General features: G+C 42.8%; 1 protein-coding gene across 1 annotated transcript in view; it reads right to left on the reverse strand.

The window, feature by feature from the left end:
* Nucleotides 1-3,903: 3,903 nt before the first annotated feature.
* Nucleotides 3,904-22,885, reverse strand: part of neurl1aa (neuralized E3 ubiquitin protein ligase 1Aa) — a 41,284-nt gene continuing 22,302 nt past the window's right edge. Inside the window, exons 4-6 of the mRNA XM_030050308.1 lie at nt 18,839-19,567; nt 7,992-8,141; nt 3,904-7,486 (exon numbers count right to left, since the gene is read on the reverse strand). Coding sequence (XP_029906168.1) covers nt 7,245-7,486; nt 7,992-8,141; nt 18,839-19,567 — 1,121 coding nt within the window. The 3' untranslated portion in view covers nt 3,904-7,244. The remainder of the gene's footprint in view (nt 7,487-7,991; nt 8,142-18,838; nt 19,568-22,885) is intronic.

The raw sequence follows: 22,885 nt of genomic DNA on the forward strand, positions 1-22,885 counted from the left end.
CAACCGTCACCTCTTAAAAGAAAAACAGAAACTTTTTTTCCAGAAATCAAGAAATATGATGCCTATGGTTTAGTGAACTAGACTTGTCCATTTGCAGGGACAGGAGTTAATGTCCATGATGTGTGCTTAATATTGAAATGAGAAAACCGTTGCCAGAAAGCCAATTTTATCACTTAATTCAAACCATTAATGAAATTTTTAGCATGGGTTAGATTTGAACTCCAAATTGAGGAAGCCACCTTTTGCAAAATGTGGCATCCACCATTTAAAATGACTACAGACATTAGCGTATGACTCACAGCCGGTAATTTCTAGTTCTTTCACAAGCCCTGCCAACAATTCAGAAAGGCATTTGAAGTGTTAGTCGGTAGTATCTTAGAAATATTGCGCAAATAACATTAGGTATCTTAGTTTGTTTTTTATTTCTAACCCAAAATGTGCACATTGGGGTTTAGAATGAGCCTCTTCATCGTCTACACATCCATACAGAGAGTTGAGTGCCTTTATACTAAATCTCCACTAGATGGCTGTCTTGAAGCAGGTTTTGTGCAAGCCCGTCTCAGCGAATCCACCAAATTCAAAAGGACAGACAGTATGCATTAATGGTTTTCAGAGGGATTTTTTCAGATGAATAGACCTGCACACTATAAAACTCAATATGTACGTTTGAGATTTGAGACTTGAAATGAAATTCCATTATGACCAATCCCGAGATCTAATTTTTTTTCTTTACAGCATAACTAATAACATTGGACGTTAACACTGAAGGATGATGATCTCCGCAGCAGGGTTATGAATGCTTAGTTGAACGATGACAGGTATTAGATACACTCATATGGATTATTCTCATCATGAGATTATTACTCATCTTATTCATATCCCTTAGCGAGCTTTTTTTGTATGGAGCCGCAATGAATCGGTGCGTTGCAGACGCTGTTAGACAGATGGCTTTCAGGGATGTTTGGCTGAGGTGCTTCACGGTGCTACACGCTTTCATTTTAGTCGGAGAACACGTACCACTTGAGATTCAAAGTAGGGTGTGAGCTTTTTTCAACTATTTTCACAGATGATGGCCCCATCTTTCTCACTGCCTATAGTGCCTCGAGCTCCTGAGCGCCTGTCCTCTCCCTGTTGCTGTGAAGTCCCGAAAGCAGCTGGGACAGAGCCTCAGGTCGTGGCACATGATGTACCGCTGGCCTGCGGCGCCTAGATGACTTTGCATTGTGTTTCACCTGGTCTTCATAAGGGCATGACTGGTATTTGGTTCCTTTAGGCTGCAGTGTCAAAGGTCAAGTGCATGCAAACTTTGTACAGATGCGTGGTCACCACTTCATACTAGGCACATGGCACCAACGTAATCAGTGATGAGATGCCAGTGCAGCCAATATTGGCATTATTGTGTTTGCCTATGTGTGCCATATACTGTATAGAGACAACCACTGTAGAAGTTCAACTTTTTACTCCATGCTTGTTGAACTGGCTCCACCCACAAGAGGAAGTGTTTGAATTTGCCCCAACCATCACTACCGACACTTGTGATCCATGTGAATGCAATAACTCCAGTGGATTTGCTATGCACATTCAGACCCCTTGTGGAAAAGCCTAAATGATTTTGATGACCCACTGACCTTTAATCTCAGATCGCCAAACTTAACAATTTGTGACCACAATAATGTTGATGCTAATATTAGGGATCAGTAAAGGGGTGTGCTTGGGCTACATTAGCGGGAGGAATGAATGATCTCACTGCTGGGGGCGGCCATACTTTAAGTGAGAGTAAATCTTAAAACACACACAATCTTAAAAACATTTCACCCATAACACATTTTGACCTTAAGGCTGCAGGTCACACACATCATTTTTAACCTCCAAGGTCCATGTAAACAACATGTAATCCGTGGAGTCGGAAGTGTCAGAATTTACCATGTCACAATACAGCTTGATTAATAGGATTAACATTGGGCTTGTCCATTTTTCCAACCAGAAGCATAAGATCGGGACCTTCTCAGATGGCCGTGTTGTGAAGTGTGATTTGTCACCGCTCACCACACCACTTTACACCACTCCATCTAATGCTTGGCGTTGCGCTCGGCCATGGAAACCCATGCCATGAAGCTCCCGGCACACAGTTTGTGTGCTGATGTTTATGCCAGAGGAGGTTTGGAGCTCTGCGGTTATTGAGTCAGCAGAGCGTTGGCCTCTTTTACGCACTATGAGCCTCAGCGCTCAGTGACCCTGCTCTGTAACTTTATGTGGTGCTGCCACCTGGTGGCTGAGTTGCTGTGGTTCCTCAACGCTTCCACTTTGCAATAATCCCACTTCCAGCTGATGGTGGAATATCTAGGAGGGAAGAAATTTCACCAGCTGTCTTGTTACTGTGGTGGCATCCTGTTACATGACTATTACAGCAGCACGTTGGAATTCAGTGAACTCTTTAGAACGAGCCATTCTTTCATAAATGTTTGTAAAAGCAGACTGCATGGCTAGCTGCTGGATTTTATACATCTGTGGCAATGGGACTGAATGAAACCCCTGAATTCAATGATTAAGAGCTGTGGCCCGATACTTTTATCCAAAAGTCTGCTAAATAACCCACAGCTTTGTGTTCATTCAAATTTACTTTTTTGTTCTTTGTAATATTGAAAATATTATGCTAGTATCAACACTAGAAAACGTGCATGAGTATTGATTGTATGAATACATGGTATTGATCCACCCACCCATTATTAAGGATTCAAGTTGTTTCGGTGATATACCCTGGTGCCATTCTCTGACGGCACACGTACACAGGCCTATGTATAATATTCACAGCAGCCATTTTGACATGAAATAGCCGGGTAAACACAGGTGTGATTGATGTGTGTGGAACACAGCCAGGGCCATGGTGTTGTTCATTCTGGTTCACTGGAAAAGCTCTGTGGCACCTGAATGGAACACAACTTGAATCATTGTCATCAGTAACACCTGTTTTGTACCTGCTATTTCATGTCAAAATGATTACTGTGAAAAAAGTTCACCTTCTTCAGTTCCCTTGAAGTTAAACAAGAGGTGGAGGTGACATAGTACACAATGTTAGGTGGAGAGGCAGAATTTGGGGTCCACACACCATTAATTCTTTAAAATATTGAAAAAACCAGATAGTCACACTGAGTAGAGAAAACTCAGTTTGGTGATGTAGCAGTCTTCTTGCTTGACTGGTAAGCTGTGGCAGTCATGGTACAACCCTTCACTGAGCTGACAACTCAAGGAAATGACATGCTGATGGGCAGAGCAGGTGGTATGGTGACCTGAAAAAACCAACAGTGAAATAAAGGGGCGGGGCTTGGCGATTCCAGTGTAAACACTGCAGCCTTGGGAGCAGTAAAGCACTTTCTGGATGGCTTTGAAGAAACTGATTCAACACAGTTGCTGACATCTAACAACACACCCTGTGTGTGTGTGTATGCACATGTTGTTCATCTTTAAAAGGTGTATTGGAGACAGAATAGCTGAAAATAGTCACATAATCATTTATCAGTTTCAATCTTATCGCAACAGTTAACCCTTTATAGGGCAAGTGACTATTTTTGGTTTTAATTTCAGAAATTTTACATATCAGGCCCATCCCCTGTCTCGGTTAGTTCAATAATCATTTGGTCTTCACCCAGCCAATCAGCAAAGATCGCTCTACATCCCAGGTCACATGAATATGGCATTTGACCAATCTCAATGGCTTTGATTTTCTATTACAAAATGAAAATTTTAGAAATTTTTTTTATAGAAGTAATAAAGTCCTGTCATGTTCTCTAATAGCAGTCTAGGGTTGTTTTTTTTTTTAATTTCAAAGTATTTCAATGAGTGCCCTATAAAGGGTTAAATATGAAATGAGTAGAGACAACTGCATTTTATTTTTCTTGTCCATTTTTTTATTGATCACAATCATTCGACTCACACTGAACAGAGTTCACAAAGAAACACTTGGAAACTACTGCTGTTTCAAATGAAAAAAAAAAAATAATAAAATAAATAAAAATACAGGTTTGCAAAGTACTTCAGCTGCTGTGTCACAACAATGGCCAAACAGAGCACTATATTGTATTTCGAACGCTGCCCATTGCTTCCAGTCTACATGATGACTACAGCATCCCGCTTCGGTGCTCGTCTACTGTTGGTCCCAAAGTTCACTTGGAGTGAACAAACAACTCACGCATGACAAAAAAAGTACTAAAAATCTAAAGAAAAGGGAAAACTGCAATTCTCTAAATCTGCTGAGGTGTGCTCTGCCAGACACAGAGGGGTCGTATCATTATAGAAGCAAAGCAGAAAAAAGCAAACTCACAAGTAAAGTACGTTTGGAGGAATTAGTTTGCACGTCAGTGAAGGACAAATACTAGTACATTACAGGGTCAAGAACATTCAAAGGGCCAGTGGGGGGTTTCTGGAACTTTATGCACAAATAATAATAATAATAGTTTAAAAAAAGACAATCGCATGGCAGCCTCTCATGAAAAGCCAGTGTGAGTGTGCATCTAATATTAATTTATAGATAAAAAAAGCTCAGCCAAGTGGTTATTTAGCTTGAAAACTGACTGTGATTTAGCGCAATATAATGTACATCAATTTGTGTGGTCCAAAACCAATGATTGTAGTTCCAAAAAGTAAAAAAAAAAAAAAAAAAAGACAAAACATGATTGCAGTGTTTTACACCAAGGGAATTACATGAATATAATAATACTTATGGAAAAGACTGAAAAAAAAAATACACTTTTTGATTTGGTCGAAGTGCCAGCTCAAAATAAAACATGCCATGGTCGAATCCCAGAGAGCAACTATGGCCTAAACGTTTAAAAAATTACAATCAGGAGGTTTATAAAGTGACAGTTTTCATTACCATACAGCGATGGTGTTCAAACAATATAACTGTATAGAGTTATAAATACAGAACTGGGTACTAGCGCTTCCTAACATGGGGTTACACACATGAAGTTAAATTACAAAAAGAACACCTGAAATTCAGGGATTGTAAAATCAAGAGTTTATATCTTGCACCCCAAAGCAATGAGGTTGTGATTGTGTACTGCAATATCTCTTATTGCTGCAAGGTACAAGAAAACATCTTTATCCTTACTGAGGAAAATCCATTACAAAATAAGAATGAGTTTAGGTTCTTGTGGTTTGGATAAAACAAGAAAGCAAATCTTATTATAATCATTATTACTGATCAAAACAAACGTAAAAAAAAATACATTTTTTTTTCTTTTTTTTCAATTCAAGCACACCAATAAAAGTCATTTACCTCTCTAAATACATAAGTTAACATTCAAATGTGAATTAACACTTCAAGCAGTAGCGTAATCAAACTGTATGTATGGAGGGAGGATGTGCAGAACATCAATATCAGCATTTGCCAAAAGGGACAGCTGGCAAACACCATAGCAGCATAGGTTTGAGCCCCATTTGTTGATTATCTACATTATGAAGTACAATGTACTTTCTCGAAAAACAACCTCTCAGCTTCATGTGATATCCTGTAATAAGCTATGGCTTACAGTTCAGTTGCTGTATGTACAGGTGTGAGTGAAATTTGTGGGGGATATTATCAAGCATTTCATAATGAAATTAGACTATAGGAATCATATAGTGCTGGACAAGAACTAATATTCAAAATATCAGCTGTTGATACTGCAGTTTTCCCTCAAAGTTCCTCTGCCCCTGAATTGAAACGTGTAAAGGATATAGTATATAAAGGATTTTTGCTGCTGGTGAAAAGTCTGTACTTAAGTCCCAAAGGTTAATATACATATAATTAATAGTTTAAGTACAGACCTGTCATGTAGTTAGGTTACAAAAATAACATTGAATTTGTGTGCTTTTTCTCCTCTGAGTGGACATGTTGTGACCGTTTGTGCCACACAACAGCATTATTTGGTATTTTGTGAGGGGTCTTGGAAAACACAGCAGAGACACAGAATACCGTACATCCGTACGTTACAAATGATCCCTCCATGAGTTAAGGCAGGAGGCTGTGTCGTATCTGTGGTGACTGCTGATACCATGGCAACAATCCTTTGACTTTATATGTTGTTATGGGAGCTATTTTGAGGACCTGTCAATTCGTCATGAGAGCTCACAGTGTTATTAGGCACGGATATAGGTAGAATTTGGGAAAATAGTTAAAAAAAAAAAAAAAAACATAGCTGGCCCTGAGGAATATCTAATTACTGTTTTGCCACGTCCTATTTCCATTCATATGATACAAAGTTCTGAGATGCAGAGGCTGTTAGACACAGGTTTGAAGGTTGTGTAACATTTTTCACTTTATCCTCTCTGTAAAAAATGGGGCATTTCTGAGAGGACATTGCTGATTTCAGTGCATACCACACTGCAGAGCAAGCAGCTAGCTAGCGCAACAATACAGCTACCACCAACATTTGCAATAGAACTACCATAAAGGTACATTAATTTGAGAATATACGAGTACAAGAGGAGTTACAATCCTACTTAATATACTGAAGTCCGTGTGCCTCGCATCTTAAAAGACATCGCTCATTGACAGTTTTCTACAATAACAGAAATTCATCCGATTCATCACTGTGACGCCAGACTGATGCCAGAAAGGCGCCTCTTTTCCACTGCAGTTGGGCTCAGTAACACACAGACACAAGTTGTGACATACTGAGGTGAGTATCTAAAGCATTTCCTGCCATGGGTGTGCTTTGTCTGGTAAAATCAGTAATATGCATCAGATTGACAGCACATTTCTGTGCCTCAGCCACCCTCTACCACAACATAAAACAGCTATTACTGAGACATAAAGCCCCCAGTTTACTCATTTGTCTTGGTGCAAATAGGTTAAGTCTCTAAATCCTAAACATGGCTCAACAAATGAAAGCATGACAAATTCGTTCTGTCTTCCCTCTACCTCAAAGTCTTGAAAACTTCCAAAATCCCAGGAGAGAGTGAACACTTCTAGCAAGAAGAAAGTTCTCACTGCAACCCCCTGCCACTTCAAGTGCTGCCTCTGTGGGGAGGCTGTGAGAGCAACCTGAAAGTGAAAGAGACCTTCCAAATGAAACAGTACCGACTTTGGAACAGGTCGTGTGAGATATCCAGCCAACAACAGTTCTGTGAAAACACCAAATTACCATAAAGTACCAGAGTTCATATTCCCTGAACTTATAAGTTTCTTTACCCTACTCAGGGATTTTGCTGCCCCTAGGTGGCCCCTCATTTACTGTCGGCCTTCCTATTTCCTGGTCTTCCCCTTACGTGCTGCGGTAGGTCTTGATAATGTCTTTGATCTGCCTTCTGCAGATTGGACAGCAGGCGTTGGACATCTTCTTGAGTTTGAGGCCACAGGTGTAGCAGAGACACATGTGTCCACAGGCGTAGATGACCGTGTCCACAGTGTTCTCGTAACAGATAGAGCACTCATCGGGCCAAGCCCCATGGCCTGATGGGAACGTAGGTGACTTGGGGAGGCTGACTGGTGAATTGGGTGTTGTTCCTAGTATGAACAAAAAAGAAGATAGGAAGAAAGAAAATAAAGAAAGAACCATTTAGCTTCAATGATTACAAAGAATTCACAGAAAATACATAATACCATTAATCTACAAAGATAGATAAACTTGGAGTACACTCTGCTGGGGAATCTGCTGCTGACAGACTGTGAAATGGTAATATCTAAAAACTTGCTACTCCTGTTACCCGCTATACAAAGTTGTTTTATGGGTTTATATCTTGCAGTATTTCAAAAAGACACGTTACATCAGGCTCATTTACGTAACTGAGCCATGGGACTAACAGCACATGCCTTACATGTTTTTCCCCCACTTCCAGCTGCAGAAGCAACAGCAGCAGCAGCAGTGGGACCTACAAAAGGGCGTCCAGTGTTTCTGACTGGCCGTAGGATAACATCTGCTCACCATTCTGTAGTGACTCCCACTCAGTCCCCTGTGGGGTGATTGATCCTTTGTTTCTGTGATGCTATCTATCTATCTAACAGCACCTACCCCCTGCTGAGCTGCAATAAGCAGCAGAACACATCCCTCCATTCAGGACTGGATCGGAGCTGCCACTGCCCAGGGCGCTGGGGGTGTGTGGAGATGAGGAGGGCGAGCTGGGGCTGGAGGTGGTCCGCGGATCCCCGAGATGAGTGGAACCTAGTTAGAGCAGGACAAAAGAAAGACGATAAGACCTTTGTGTTAGACTTCGAATTACTTCGGTGACTAAGTACAACAAAAGTACTGGAATTTGTCTTGGTGCCATTGCAGCAGGGACATACTAGTGAGGGAAATTATTTTCACAATAAGTCAGGACGACAGGACCAGTGTGACAGGACAGTGCAAGATGGACAGTAGCAAATAGCACATTAGGAGGAATGCTGCATTAGCTCCAAATGTCTTGGCAAGGTGCTCATTAATGGTTGGAAAACTCAAATATTGTAGTTAAAAACAAAATAATGAAATATGGTCCTGGAAAAGATTGCTTAGAAATGGCAATTCTGTCGTTCAACAAAGAGCATTACAAGTTAAAATCTTCAACAGCATCATTAAAAATAACTGTCAGGGTTTGTTTCAGGTGCTGATGTGGACAGATCCTGCCAGTTTTGTAATGACCGGAAAAACAACTTCTGATTTATAGTCCAATTTGTGTTACATCATGCCTATTTTGTGTGTTTATAGCACCTAGTGGTCGATTTAAATGAAATTTACAAGGGTACGTTTCCACGTATCCAAGATCCATTTGAATGAAACTGTTTCAGGTACTTATGTGGACATACCCTGTGAGTTTTGTAGTGATTGGAAAAACTATTTCTGATTTATAAATATAGTTATATAGTTTTTTTGCATTTATAGCATCCCCTAGTGGTTGATTTGATTGAAACTTTCTGAGTACGTTTCAGGTACTTAAGCAGACATATCCTACACATTTCATAATGACTGTCCAAATGGTTGTTGACTTATGTCCATTTATGTGCTAATCCATGCTCCTTTTGAAATGCATTGGTTCTTGAAAATGAAACAAGATATCAACAAGCCTTACGCAACTTCTGATAAGCTTGATTCACTAATGATCCACACCGAATTTCGAAAAAATCATACCTACGGCCTAGGAGTAGGTGTCAAAAATGTTTCAAAAAATTTTAAATGATGGAAAATCCAGTATGGTGGACCTTATGGGTTCTTGAGGCAAATTTGTCGAGTGAGGATTCATGCATGTCTGTACCAAATTTCATGTAAATCGCACTTCCAGCGCCTCCATCAAGCCAACTGGGATTAAATTTATTGGGTAGCATTTACACAAAACTTCCAACCAAGGTGCAAAATTTCATGTCTCTACCATTTACCATCTCACAGGAATTTGCGAAAACATTTCTAAGGAAGGATAATAATAATAATAATAATAATAATAATAATAATAAATCAGCACAAAATCATATGGCTAATGCATACCAAAAAAAAGCACCAATAAATTGCCACACAAACACACACACGTCTTCCTCAGACTGCCTTTTGTTCTTTTTCTTTCTTTTTTTCCCTCTCTGCTTGACAATGTTACACACAGTGAACTATAGGAGGATTAACTGTTTTCAGGGATTACATTTTTAGTCATGAAAGCCCAAAGAGAGCGCTCCCCTAAATTTGTGTGAGCACAGTCACTTGAGAAGTGCACACACATTCATCACTGAGGGAGATAACACTTCCAGCTTTTCTTTTTTGGGAAAGAACCTTTCAAAGGGGAGTAGGCAGAACACCATTCTTTCCAGATCCTCCCTTTACACGGCAGTGTGGAAAGCAAATGGGAATTCCAAGTACATGTTTAGGAAACACATGCTGGAATGCCCAAGATGCCTAAAATGACAGGTCAGGCATTTAAAGGGCACTGTGTGATTGACATGACAAACTGGATTCAAAGTCCACTGCAGCTCACAAGTTGAAAATGTGACTTCAAAATTTTGATCTATTACCCAAAAGGCATATACAATAGACATAGTGTTGACAGTGACAGGGATATGCAGTATGTAGTGTTCATAAACCCGAGTCATTCACAAACTTAAAAGATGTAAAGATGTGTCTAACAGGAAATGTAACATCAGCGTTACAGAGTGCTCTGACATTTTAAATAATTGTAATAGTTTACCATCATAGATAATGAAGGTAGTACAATGACACCAAAATGCTTGACAAATTTACATGCAAATTAGCTGTCTTGCACAGTAAGCATGTCATCATCCACAAAGCATCAAATGCTTTGCTTTGTCTCACCGTAAATGGGGAAGGCTTTAATTACCCAGCCTAAAGCATGCCACCAACTGCGTCAAAATCCAGCCAATGTGGCACATTAGGCTTTTTAACCTACTTATTCCAGAATCTGGAGACAGATGCTTTGTCAACAAGCCTTCCTGCTCGGTGGTGAATCTTACTGAGGAACATTTCATGGTATGTCTGCTTTCCTGGACAGTTGGCAGGAAGAATGTGAAAAATGAGTCATCTGATATGGCACAGTCACCATCAACACTGACCAGTAACATCATGCTGACAGTACCGCCCTAATGAATGTCGAAGCAATCTGCCAGGCTGCATTTCTCTTCCGCCATCTGCAATAGTCTGATCAATTCAACTGATGCCCAAGGCACATGCCAGCCACCAAACAGATGCCTATTTCCGTTATGGATCATGCCAGTAATGGGGCTTGTTGGTCTGGGAGGCCTGGAAGTTCGAGAAACTATCCCATGATTTGAGGGTCACACACTGGGCCAGTGTATCTGAAACTGTTGGTGCTGTTCTCCAGGGGTGCTGCTGCTACCCTGTACTCTGACCCCTTTAGTGAACTGTTGACACTGTGGTATAAGCGATAGGACCTGTGATGAGAGCAAATACCAGGAGGGCAGTGTCCTGCTACTGCGACTGTAACATTACATCACAGGGAATAGCCTCTTTCAAGTCTTCTACATCAGGATCCACTGGGAGGGGAGTTAAGTCAAAGGATCGCTTTTGTTTGCATGCCGGGTGTTAACCTGGTGCCCCCAAGCCCCTTGGCACGTATGATTTGTGTGTACACTGTGACATGATGTAACATACCATTTGGTGGGTGCTTGTAACCAACACGTGTCTGGAGTACCATGAGTGAATACATTTTTAGCATGGGTGGCCCCAGAGGGAATCACACGCTGAGCAGAGGCAGTTTTGTGTCATTCTCTAGCCACTGAGCTATAAAGTGTGTATCTATGTGTGACCAAGTGGGCCTAACAACACCATTTATATTTCATTACCACACCTTTGTTTGTTTAGTTTCATTACCTGTTATGTTAACCATGAATTCTAATAAATAGCGGCAATACACATTACTATCCCGAGTCTGTTTGCGTTTAGCGTTATATTTAAGTTAAGATTTCCATCACTCTTAACCTGAGGTTGAAACAGTAATGACATACAAATGTTGTGGTATCAGTTAATTTTATTGCTATTCTCATTAAACAGGTTATCGCATTAGCAGGTTAAGAAAATTTCCTCTGTCTTCTATTTGTTTCTTATCGTTCGCGGGATATCATTGTGTGGGAGGGGGGCTGCCCCGCAACTCCCGGCCTGTTAAGCATCACATCAGCATCACACGCCCAGAGAAGCTACCATGTTAGAGGGAAAAACTGTTTATGCTTTTGTGTGTATTTCATTTATGCCTCACAGATGGTCGAGGAAAAGAGTAGTGGATGGTGTATTCAGTTACAGTGGGAAATTTGAGTTTCTGGTAATAATGATGTATGTTTTTTTCATTGCTGTGTTTGAGATGTTTAAGATGCCCACCCCTGTAGTGAGGATGGTTAGGACCTAATACAGCTTGAGGAGTCGTATGTCACTATAGATTCACTTGTCTGGGAGACGCCAGAGAGAGAAGGTGAGGCATAGTTGAGGCCAGGGCTTGTGCCATTATTTTGACAATGTGTGGTTTTGAGTTGACTTATACTCAGTTACTTATGTCAATAGTTTTTTCTTAGTTTTTTTTGTGTCTTTGCACATTACCTGCTTGCACATGTAAATAAATGTCCACCAATGGGATTTTTAACAAAGCCTCTTGAGGCTGCCTCTTACTTCACTATAGACCCTCTGGCTACAACTATCATACACTATGCATGATAGAAAATAATGACAATCTACCCCATTGCACATTTAGGGGGACCCCACACTAAGGCATTATCAGTGCTGATTTCAGCCTCAGCATTGGTTGAGGAGGGAGCGCTCACTTGAAGGCTGAGTCAAGAATCTGCCCATTGAGCAGTGTAATGTGAAGTGGTAACATTATCAGTCTGGTCCACATAAAGGGACATAAGGGGACTTTTATAGGGGCTTTTAAATTTGGACTGTGGTAACAATGTTTTTAACTAGCAGTTTTAGCCTATTGTTTTTATTAGGGAATAAAATCAAATTTTGAAACTCTCTTCCTTCTTTGTCAGTGGTACCGTGGCTCAACACTAGAATCTTTTCCCTGTATTTTGTGACTCTTGGTCAGTGTGAACTTCACTTCTTTCACTACTTTCAGATCTCTTCTCGTGTGTCCCAGGCCTAACATGACAGTAATGATTAATTTTCTTTACCTACTCAGTACTTTTTAGGGTCACGGTTGACAGGGTGACTGGCTGGGGAATTCGGCACAGGGCTAACACAGATAGAGACACACTCACGTTGGCTAATTTAGGTTCCCATTCGTGCTGTCTTGCATGTCTTTGGCTCATGGGAAGAAACACAAGCAAAGATGTGGTGAACATGCAAACATGGGAAAGGAAAAGCCAGAGCTGGGACTCAAATCTGGGTCCTTTTTGCTGTGAGGTGGCAGTGCTACCACTCAACTGTTTTTTTTTTTTTTTTTTCCTTTTTAGCTCTGTGGTGCTACATACAGAGGGGTTTAAAGTAGAGGCTCGTGGAAGAGCCAATGTGCACACCTCCCAAATGTCAACAATGTGTTGTGTGGTTTACATCAAACATGCTGATTGGTTGAATTGTCCTCCTTTGTGTTGGCAGGTGGGTTTAAAATGGTAAAGAAATGCTGAACGAAAACAGTGCAGACAGAAGAGCGCCTTAAATATGAGGTTTTATGCCCTGTGCACATTCACTGACATGCAGAGAACCATGTTTCAGCTTTAAGCCATCATGCCACCCCTATGTGATACTACTGCACACTATTTACGGATCACCCTTTCATTGGTTTACTTGAGGTCAATCCACCCTGAGGCCCCTTAGCGTGACTGGATCCCCCGTGGAACTGAAGCCTCATTCTCCGCATGTCCCTCCCTCTTTCCTCCCTCCCACTGCCCATCTCTCTGTGTTAATCCCCCCCCTGGCAGGCGGGCACCTCCCGTCCAGGGCAGCTGAGCCAGGATCTGTGGTGCCCAGCCCTGATCCCGCCTGTTCACCACTAGATTAACCAGACCTGTGTGAACAGCTGTGAGAGCCGTGCTCTGCCTCTCCCAACCATTTCTGTCTCTCCAGCCACATCTCACCATCTCTCTACTCTCTTTCCATCCATCCATCTATCCATCCATCCATCCATCCATCCATCCATCCATTATCGTAGACCAGAGGCATCTCTGTAGAGAACCTGTTCCTCTAAAGCAGGCTGCTATGGGAGGTATGTGGAGTATGTGACAGGGGGACGCTGGCCTACTGAGTATGTGAGTCTGTGTGTGTGTGTGTGTGTGTGTGTGTGTGTGTGTGTGTGAGGACCACCCAGTCACTTGACAGGCTTCAGTTGTGTGAGGACAGCTTTCGGTCACTTTATAGAATAAAACATTAGGGGAGAGGCAGGCATGGAATGGAAAAACTCGGGGCCTCTGTTTATAGACTGAAAGCGCGATAGAAGAGAGCAGAATGGCAGAAGGAAGAAGACAGAGAGAGGACACTGGCAAACAGTTTACATTAACATTTTCATGGATGAAATGCTATCCTCAAATACAGACAGTGTCGGGGTTTCAAAATGGGTGGCCGTTAAGTTAATTGGAGAGGAACTGTTGTTCTAAAGCAGTATCTGGATGATGGGCTCTTAGGATAAAGGTTTTTTTTTTTTTCTGTGTGCTTAGATGAGAGGGGAGGAGAGGAGCTAGAAGGTAGTAGCTTAAGGTCATGCCTTCCGCTGTTGCATAAAATGCTAACAGTCTCTCTTTGCTCCAGTGTAGATATGATCCTGGAGAGAAAGCGAGATGTATTGAGGAGAGGACACAGTCATACATCCCTGAGTTTATACAAATTTTAGTGATGCAAGTGTTTATTTGCAAATATGCTATGTAAATATTATGAGGTTATATATATGTGTGGAAAAGCTCTGCAGGCCATTTGTGAGAAGGCACACAGTACTGACGCCCTTTCCGGCCTTTTGCCATTTGTTATAAATGACTTGCCGGCGATGGTGTGTGTGTCAGCCAGTGTAATGAGGATATGTGAGAAGTAGAAAGGGAAAGCTAGAGATGGGTGGTAACACAAAAGTTATTTGAAATGAGTGCAAAAAGTATAGAAAAGTAAGCATTTCATAGAGGGGGGAGGAGAGGAGATTGGAGCAGAGGAAGGACGACCAGTGGAGATGACAGGAGAGAAGATGAGAAGAAGAGGAGAGACGAGTGTGGCAGCTGCAGTATATGAGGATGTGGGTGGCGAGACGGCTCACTTGAGCATGAACGCCCTGACATTTTAATGGAATCTATAATACATGTGAAGTGGGTCACTGGACGGGTGTCCTATTTCCACGCCACAAGGCACAGAGTCCATTCAATATCGCTCCGTCTCAAAGTTCAAGTCCGTCAACTCGTCGATTTGGACGTTTATTTCGATATAATCAAACTAATGAAACATCCTTGCATTTGAGCTATGACGCGAAGTGCTGCGGTGAAAGCAGTCTGTGGGAATACCTAGTGTGAGGAGCTTAGCATACAACAGTGGGATTAGATGATCTACACGAGCTCTGTCACTTCATGTGCATGTTGGTTTAAATCACCCACATATGCTGTATGTTGTTTTTCAGAATCAGAATTTGAATTAATCATCACCAAGTACAGTATGTAGTGGTGCAGCAGAGGGACAGACGTGTACACATTCTACATAATAATCTCCTTCAACTGGACTTCTTAAAAAGCAGAAAATAAACATAAATTACACTATTTTGGTTAAAAAAAAAAAAAAAAAAAAAAAAGCTGTGACGAATAAGCAGTTATGACTACCACTACTGACCTTACGACTACTGCTGCAGTATTGATTTCATCCAAAATGTCATTACTCTGTCCAAACAATCTTGACTGAACTGAGTTATCCCAATATTAATGTGAGTATGCCTGCTGCTGTTCCAAAGGTGCACATTTTTTTTTTTTTTTTTTGCTTTGTTTGAAGGGAGAGAGGCTAAAACAATGACTGTGTTATCTTGCCATCCTGAAGGGCACAAGCCCGCTGGGGCAGCTAAGCTTTTAGTAGATGTCATGTTGATGCACACTCCCAGTATAATTCATGGGACAAATTTCAGTTGAACTGAAAGCTGAACAGCTTTGGGGTCAACACAAAGCAATAGATCAAGTGTTGCAACTGCCAGATAAGAGACACTTCCTAATTCAAAGCAGTTGCAACGTAAAGATGATTCACACTCTTGCCGGGCCGGGTGGGGATTCCTAGATCGCCACTGATAAGGAGATGCGCCTCAGACCGGTTTCATTGTTCTGCTGTTCCTGTTTTGTTGCATCTGCCAACGCTCTCTGGTTTCAGTAAATGATTGTTAGAACATAGAGCGACATAAGGCGATCTGTTTTCGCACAGTTGTTGCCCAGGCAGCATTTCAGTTCAGTGGAGACAGGTGATCTCTTGGTGTGATCACACCACACAAGACCTAGCGACAAAGCTAGTACCAGTGTTTTATGAAAAAACACCAAGGTAACCACAGCCAACCCAAAACACAGAAAATCAATTGAGGATAGAGAGGACACTGAAACAATATGTCCAGGGAGCGTGATTTGCTGCTCTCTTGAGATTTCCTGAATTGATTGAATGTGTAGACCACCACTTATCAACCAGCACAATATGGAGTTCAAGCTGTGTAGTTTGTGTTGACATGACTGTCATGGCTGCCGTGCTGTCAGTTAAGGTTAGGTGTGTCAGGCTATTAGAGGACAGTATAAACCCATGGAGGATTGTATCAGTTGGCAAAGACAGGCCTGATCATGTTAAGGGTTTAATGTGTTACTTTTTAGATCTGACCGTACCATAACACATGCAGAGGTTTGCACTATCACACCCCGACCAACCAATAGGAGTTGCTAGTGTAGGGTAAGGATCCGCCCCCCTCATTGGCTTCCCACCCACAAACACAGTGTGTCAGTTGTGCATGTCTGGCCAAGCTGGAAATCACCGCTTCCAGGAACTGAACCCGGATCTCTGCTTTGGATGGCGTGTGACTTTTAACCCTGCACCACACAGGCCCCCCCCTTGGTGTGTTACTGAAGCATACCAGTGACTACCAAATGTATAAACTTACCGTTTCTGCTAATCTAGGAATACAATATGAAAAAAAAAAAAAAACAGGATATGAAAAAGAACTTTCAGAGACTTCAAACTTTCATCACAACATTATTCCATTACTGTAATAAAGTCGTCCACATTAGTTTTCCTAAGAGCAGCAGCACTTTTGTGTTTTGATGGGAACCAATGATCAGTTCCGTGGTTTATGACTGGCGACAACTTTTGTTAGTCACGACTGTGAAGCAGAACAATATAAGGCGGGTGTTTCAATCAAAAATTCAAATTTATAAAATCAAGATTTCGATTGTATGTTGTGAACTCTTCAGTATGCCAACATGACTTGGAAAATGGTTTGCTGTAACGTGAAATGTGGGTAAATTGTAGCAAATGAGCCAAACGGTTAAAATCACTGCTCCAGTCCCTTAAGAAAAGAGAAATTTATAAGGCACAAACTATAAGATGAGCACAATACACAAGTGTTAAATTACATTTCAAAAATGGTGAGAAAATTGCTGTTAATGGTGTCAAAGAGGTTGATGGTTTATATTTACTCTCTCTTTTTCTCTCTCTTCCTCTCCCTCTCAAAGCACGTCTACTTAAAGCCAAGGTTGTCCCCTTGTAGCTTCTCTTAACCTCTCCTTCCTTTCCTCAATTTCCTCTGCCGTCACTGAAAGAAAATCAGGAAGTATTTATAGTTGGCCCGTTCTCCAAGGACAAACAATTATGACACTTTGGAAAAGTGTTGTTTTGAAGCTGTGACGCCTCTTAATTGGTCTGTTAAAAAAGAAGAGAGCCTCCACTGCTGCATAATCTGCTGTGCATCAAATGGCCTGTCGAACCTCTGCCATACCTCACTAAATATCTAATTAGCGAATACCGCCTTCTGGTTAAAATGATGGAGGATGAGTATAGTCTTATAGGCTGAGTGCGCGTTTGTGTGAGGGGGATGTACTTTAAAGAGGGTCGCACCAACTTTCTTTGGCGCGTCTCTGAGCCGAGCATTGAGTCAGTGCTTTTCAGAATGAGATTCATAATGATACCCTGTTGCATCCTGTTTTCCTCTTTTCAAGCTCCTTGCGCAGAAATGTCGAGTACAACCACCGCCGCCCCCCCCCCCCCCCCCCCCCCCCCCCCCCCCCCCCACCCTCCCACAGCTGTCTACACCTCTTGAGAAGGCAATATGCTTGTTGGGGCAAAATGAAGTGCTGGGTCAGACCTGCCGCACACTTTTCACGCTCCCCTGTCATTATCAGCATTTAGGAAAGGGTAAACAAACCTCAGGTGGCTCGGCACACTGCTGGCAGCCAAAGTGCCCACCCCGCTGAGACATCATGTTGTCCCCTGCTGCGTGCAGGTCACAGTCCTCTCTCCCGTAGTCCCTCGCTCGCCTCCCTTCCCTCGCTTCCTGTTTTTCATCTTCCCCAGTCGTGAGGCAGCATCTACTTTTCTCACTAATCCTTTGAGCGTATATAGATGCTTCCTGGGCTTCCTGCCTCAAGACATCTGCTCCGAGCGCTGTGCCAAACAAAGTGACAGAGTGCTCTCCCTAACTCGCGGCTCTTTTGCAGACCTGTGCTTGTGGTCACGACCCCACACTTAATTTCCACTAGGCGAGAATTAATTTGTCTGAGTCGCCATACTGTTGGTATTGACTGTCAGAATACTCAACACCTACTACAAATAGATTTCACCCCCAGCGAGTAAGTGAATTAGGCATGTAGCTCTGAGCGTTCATCAACAGTCTACCCTGCCGAATGAAGATCAATATCCTAATCTGCAAGTTCCTGAGCCAGGATTGATCATTGGGCTATTCCCACCATCAATTAAATTTCCAGTGGGAATATTTACACAGTAAAGCATGTGATCAAAGCACAAAGGGTGATTTAGCCACTAATATGACAGCTGGATATTAGTACCTTTTAACCAGTTCGATTTGACTGAGATTTGAATGCGTAAGGTCAATTAAATACCGACTGCAATTCAAATTGTTTCCATATTGATTAATTTAGGGATATTTACAATACCAGCTCTGCTTCCCATATGTATCTTTTCTGTTGTCCAACTCTTCTTTATGTCATGTTTTTTAAACCAAAATGCATCATGATGTCTGCCTAAGTTTGATGATTCTAGGTTTGTTCATTCACTCAAAACATATAATTTGGTCAAGTGAGTTTCTGTAGGTTAGCAGAGGACATCTGCAGGATGGGAGGCGCACCACAAATCACTTTCAGCAAAAGTCTCACATATCCACTGAAAAAAGCCTAGCCTAAAGGATTTTCAAAATCAATATTGGATTATTCAAAAGATCAAAATTAATTGAAAAACCAGTATTTTTTATAAATTTACTAATGTGAATGTTTGCTGTGCTCACTCACCCAGAATTCTCAGCTGAGTGACAGCGCCATGCAGACCGAAGAACATCCAGAGCGGGCGCGAGTTGTCCACGCACACCTGCATGCCCACGTTGGTGCCGTTGTGGCTGAGGATGACCTCTCCTTCCTGGTTCACCAAGAAGCCGAGGATGTCGCTGCTCTGGAGAGGCGTGGGCACCCGGCACACGGCCCAGAACTCCTTTCGGTCCACCAGCGCCTCCGGGTTGTAGGGCAGGTCGCTCGGTCGCAGCATGGCCGGGTCGCAGGACGTCACGCCGTAGGACAGCGAGCCTGAGCGCGCCGGGCTGGACTTGGTGACTTTGATGAACACAGTCTCTCCGGTGCGCAGGGGCCGGTCGGTGAAGACCAGGGTGCGCTCCTCGCGCGTGTGCTCCGAGCGCGCCACCGTCTGCTCGTCCAGGGTCTTGATGTGGGCGCCGCGCAGCTGGTGGAAGTGCAGGTCACTCTCCAGGGCGGGGGGCAGCAGCGAGGACTGCTGGGAGTTGAGGGAGTTTTGAGGGATGGGGCAGGTGGAGGAGGAGGAGGCCGAGGCCAGGTGGAGGGTGTGGCGGTGGGCGTGGCTGTGGGCGGGGCCTCCGTCCTCCTGCTGCAGGTTGAGGTCACACAAGCTGACGGACAGGCGGGAGTCGTCGGCTTCGCGACGCAGGGAGGAGGAGCGCACTGTGGTGAAGGAGCGTGGACGCAGGCAGTCCGGAGGAACAATCTCACTGTCTGGAAGCAGGGAGGAGGAGGAGGAGAGAGGAGGGGAATGGGGAGCGAGACAGACAGGACAGGGGTTAATAGCAGTCGCACTGTATTTTGTTTTAAGTAGCAATTTACTACCAGCCTGTGGCGATAAAGTTTGTCTTGAGTCACAAATGTGATTGAAGAAAGGCTGAATCTGCAAACTAGTCTGACAACAAGACAATGATAAAAAAGAGACTCATTTAGCTCCAGTTTTACAAGCTAGCATGCAATGTACTTCTAACTATTAAACGCTGCAGCAAATGAGAGTGTCACAAAGCTCATTTAAAGATAAAGAAAATAAAAAAACTGTGGTTGGTTGCTCCAATATCTGTGTGGAGCTGAATCAGCTAATTTTATGTACGAAGAAAATGCTTTATGTTATCAATTAAGAGGGAGCAAATTAGTTTTGAAGAAATGGAATGAAATCTGTGTGTGTGTGTGTGTGTGTGTGTGTGTGTGTGTGTGTGTGTGTGTGTGTGATGCCCAGCCTCTCCCTACAGCCTGCATTCCTTGCACTCCATAGTATAGTATCTCTCTCCAGAGGGACATTTATATCTTCCAATATGTGTCTCCCCTAACGCTAGTTAATAGCGAGGGTGCTGGTGACACATGCGCGTGCACACATGCACATACAAATTACTCCACCACTGGATAGTGATAGCCTTTGAGTAGAACAGGACCTCGGGTTGCTTACAGTCTCATCCTACGCCTTGACACAGCAGCTCAAAATAACACCTCTAAAAGTGCCCCCGCTCTCTCCCTCTGTCCCTCCCCCCCCCCCTCCTGGCCTGGTGGCGGAGGTAAAATTAGACTGGCGTCCTGAGAAAGACCCCTGTTACTCAGACTGGAGGGGAGGGAGGGGGAGCAGACACAGAAACTGACCATTACTGCTGAGGGGAAGGAGTGTTTGTGTCTGAGTGTGTGTGCATCTGTGAGTGTGTATGTGTGTTTATGTGTAGGTCCATATTTGACATAGAAGAAGCGCTTGTGAGAAAGAGTAGCAAGAGAAAATGATCCCCCAAGGTAAAAGGTTACAGAAGATACTGAGAGACCGACATCGGTCAAAGCAAGAGGTGAGGGAGAGTGAACGAGACAGAGCGGAGGTGGGGGCTGCTGGGGTGGGTGGGTGAGGGGGATCAGAGGATGAAAGACAGCGACCGGCTGCTAACTAACTGGGGCCGTCTCTGGAGAGTCTCTCCAGTCCTGGTCAACTCTGGGCCCCTATATCTGGCTGGGCAGTGAGAGCCTGCTCCACAGGCCAGGGTCCTGACTCCAGATAAACCTCTTAGCCTCAATTACCAGGGCTCTGGGACCGGCTGCTCGCCACCAACTGTACACTGCAGCAGTGAAAGCAGTCCAGCCAAGCCTCTTATAATGCCCCCTACCACCATCAACACCACTACCAAAGTTGAGAGGGACACAAGCCAAAGAGAAATGGATTCATGACAGCCCTACAGAAAGCAGATGTTTTTCTGGCTCAGACAGCAAACAGTTTGACATTTGTGTTTTGTTGCTCCAGAGGAAATCATTTCAGCTGGTTACAAAGTTGACGAAGATTTGCAGTTATGTATGCTGAGATTAGTGCTACATCAAGCCACTTACTAATTCAATTTATACATAAATCAGGATGGACATTTGGTGAATAGTCATGGTTCAGTGTAGACACACATACACGTTGTATGTGTGCACACACATGCACAACTTGTTGAGCACTGCAAAAACACAAAATCTTACCAAGATTATTTGTCTTATTTCAAGTCAAAATGTCTTATTTCTAGTCAAAATATCTCATTACACTTAAAATAAGACATGATCACCTCGGAAGTAAATTGTTTTTAGACAATTTTCACTTGTTTCAAGTGAATTTTCACTTGAAACAAGTGAAAATTGTCTAAAAAAATTTGCTTGTTTCATTGGCAAAATTTGCCAGTTGGAAAAAGTGAAAATTCACTTGAAATAAGTGAAAATTAGCTAGAAACAAGAAACACATTTTGCCAATGAAACAAGCAAATTTTCACTTGTTTCAAGCAAATTTTCACTTGAAACAAGAGACAATTGTCTAAAAACAATTTACTTCTGAGGTGATCATGTCTTATTTTAAGCATAATGAGATATTTTGACTAGGAATAAGACATTTTTGACTTGAAATAAGACAAATATTCTTGGTAAGATTTTGAGTTTTTGCAGTGAGTTGACCAAGTCCACAAGATTAGGGTTGTATCTTCCCTTATGTTGCTGTATGAGGAGATTACAGACATTATTACTATTACTAGATAAATTCTTGCTCCACATCTTAACTATGACCATATCTATGAACTGAACCTCAACTAAGAGTATGACAGTATACTTGTAATCTACAAAGGCAGTGGGTGACACCACATATCCTTTTACATGTGTGGGAAACGGCAGATTAGCTTTGACACAGCTCTCCCAGTGTTTGATCCACAGAATGGCATGTCTGATTTTCTGTGTCGTCGCTGCAATGCCCTCTCATCGCTTCACTGATGGAACCCAGGCGGCATCACTGCTCCCTCAAAGTAAAGTCAGCTGTCAATTAGGGCGCAACATTTGTGGTTAATGTTTAATGAAACTATGGCGCAATAAATTGTGCTAATTGCTCTTTCTGAGAAGCGTAAAATGGAGAAGACAGTGCCTTTGGTGCAGCGGACAACTCCCAGAGACTGCTAATCGACCGTTAAACACCTCTACCCACAGAAGTGCGTAGTGGAAGGCTGTTAGTCCCTGAGGCTAGCAGGAGAGGACGACTGGCACGCCAACTCTGATTTCATCTACTATTTCCTCCACTATCAACTCTCCTCTATGGACTCCTGGAATACCCTTGGAAGCATTCAAAGGACAGGCTATGGAAATGAAGTGAGCCGGACAACTTACGACTGTTAAGTTCAGTCTCCCAGGAACTCCATCCCCCGTTTTTATGCCATTTCCTCAGACGGAAAGCCATATGCTGAAGGGAGCCCTTTAATGAGGTACAGAAACCTTAATGTGGCTCAAGCCTCAGATTCTGCTCTATCTATGGGCTGATGATTAGGGAAGGCCTCTCGGTTGGCTACAGAGTGAGGACTAGGCATGATAACCGCTCAACCACAAACCAATTCGAACAGAGCCGAAGGCAGCCCGCTCAAATCAAATTATTTGAGCGTTTTGAATGACATCATCAAACAGAGCCGTGTGTGAGATGTGTGTATGTTTGTGCTGTGTGTGGGTGGCTTCCAAGGGCTTGTCATTTCTTTGCTGCCCATCACTCCATCCGAAATTGGATTATGTGGGGATAGACTTTGTTGC

This window comes from Myripristis murdjan, chromosome 1, assembly GCF_902150065.1.
Source record: "Myripristis murdjan chromosome 1, fMyrMur1.1, whole genome shotgun sequence".
Lineage (NCBI taxonomy): Eukaryota > Metazoa > Chordata > Actinopteri > Holocentriformes > Holocentridae > Myripristis > Myripristis murdjan.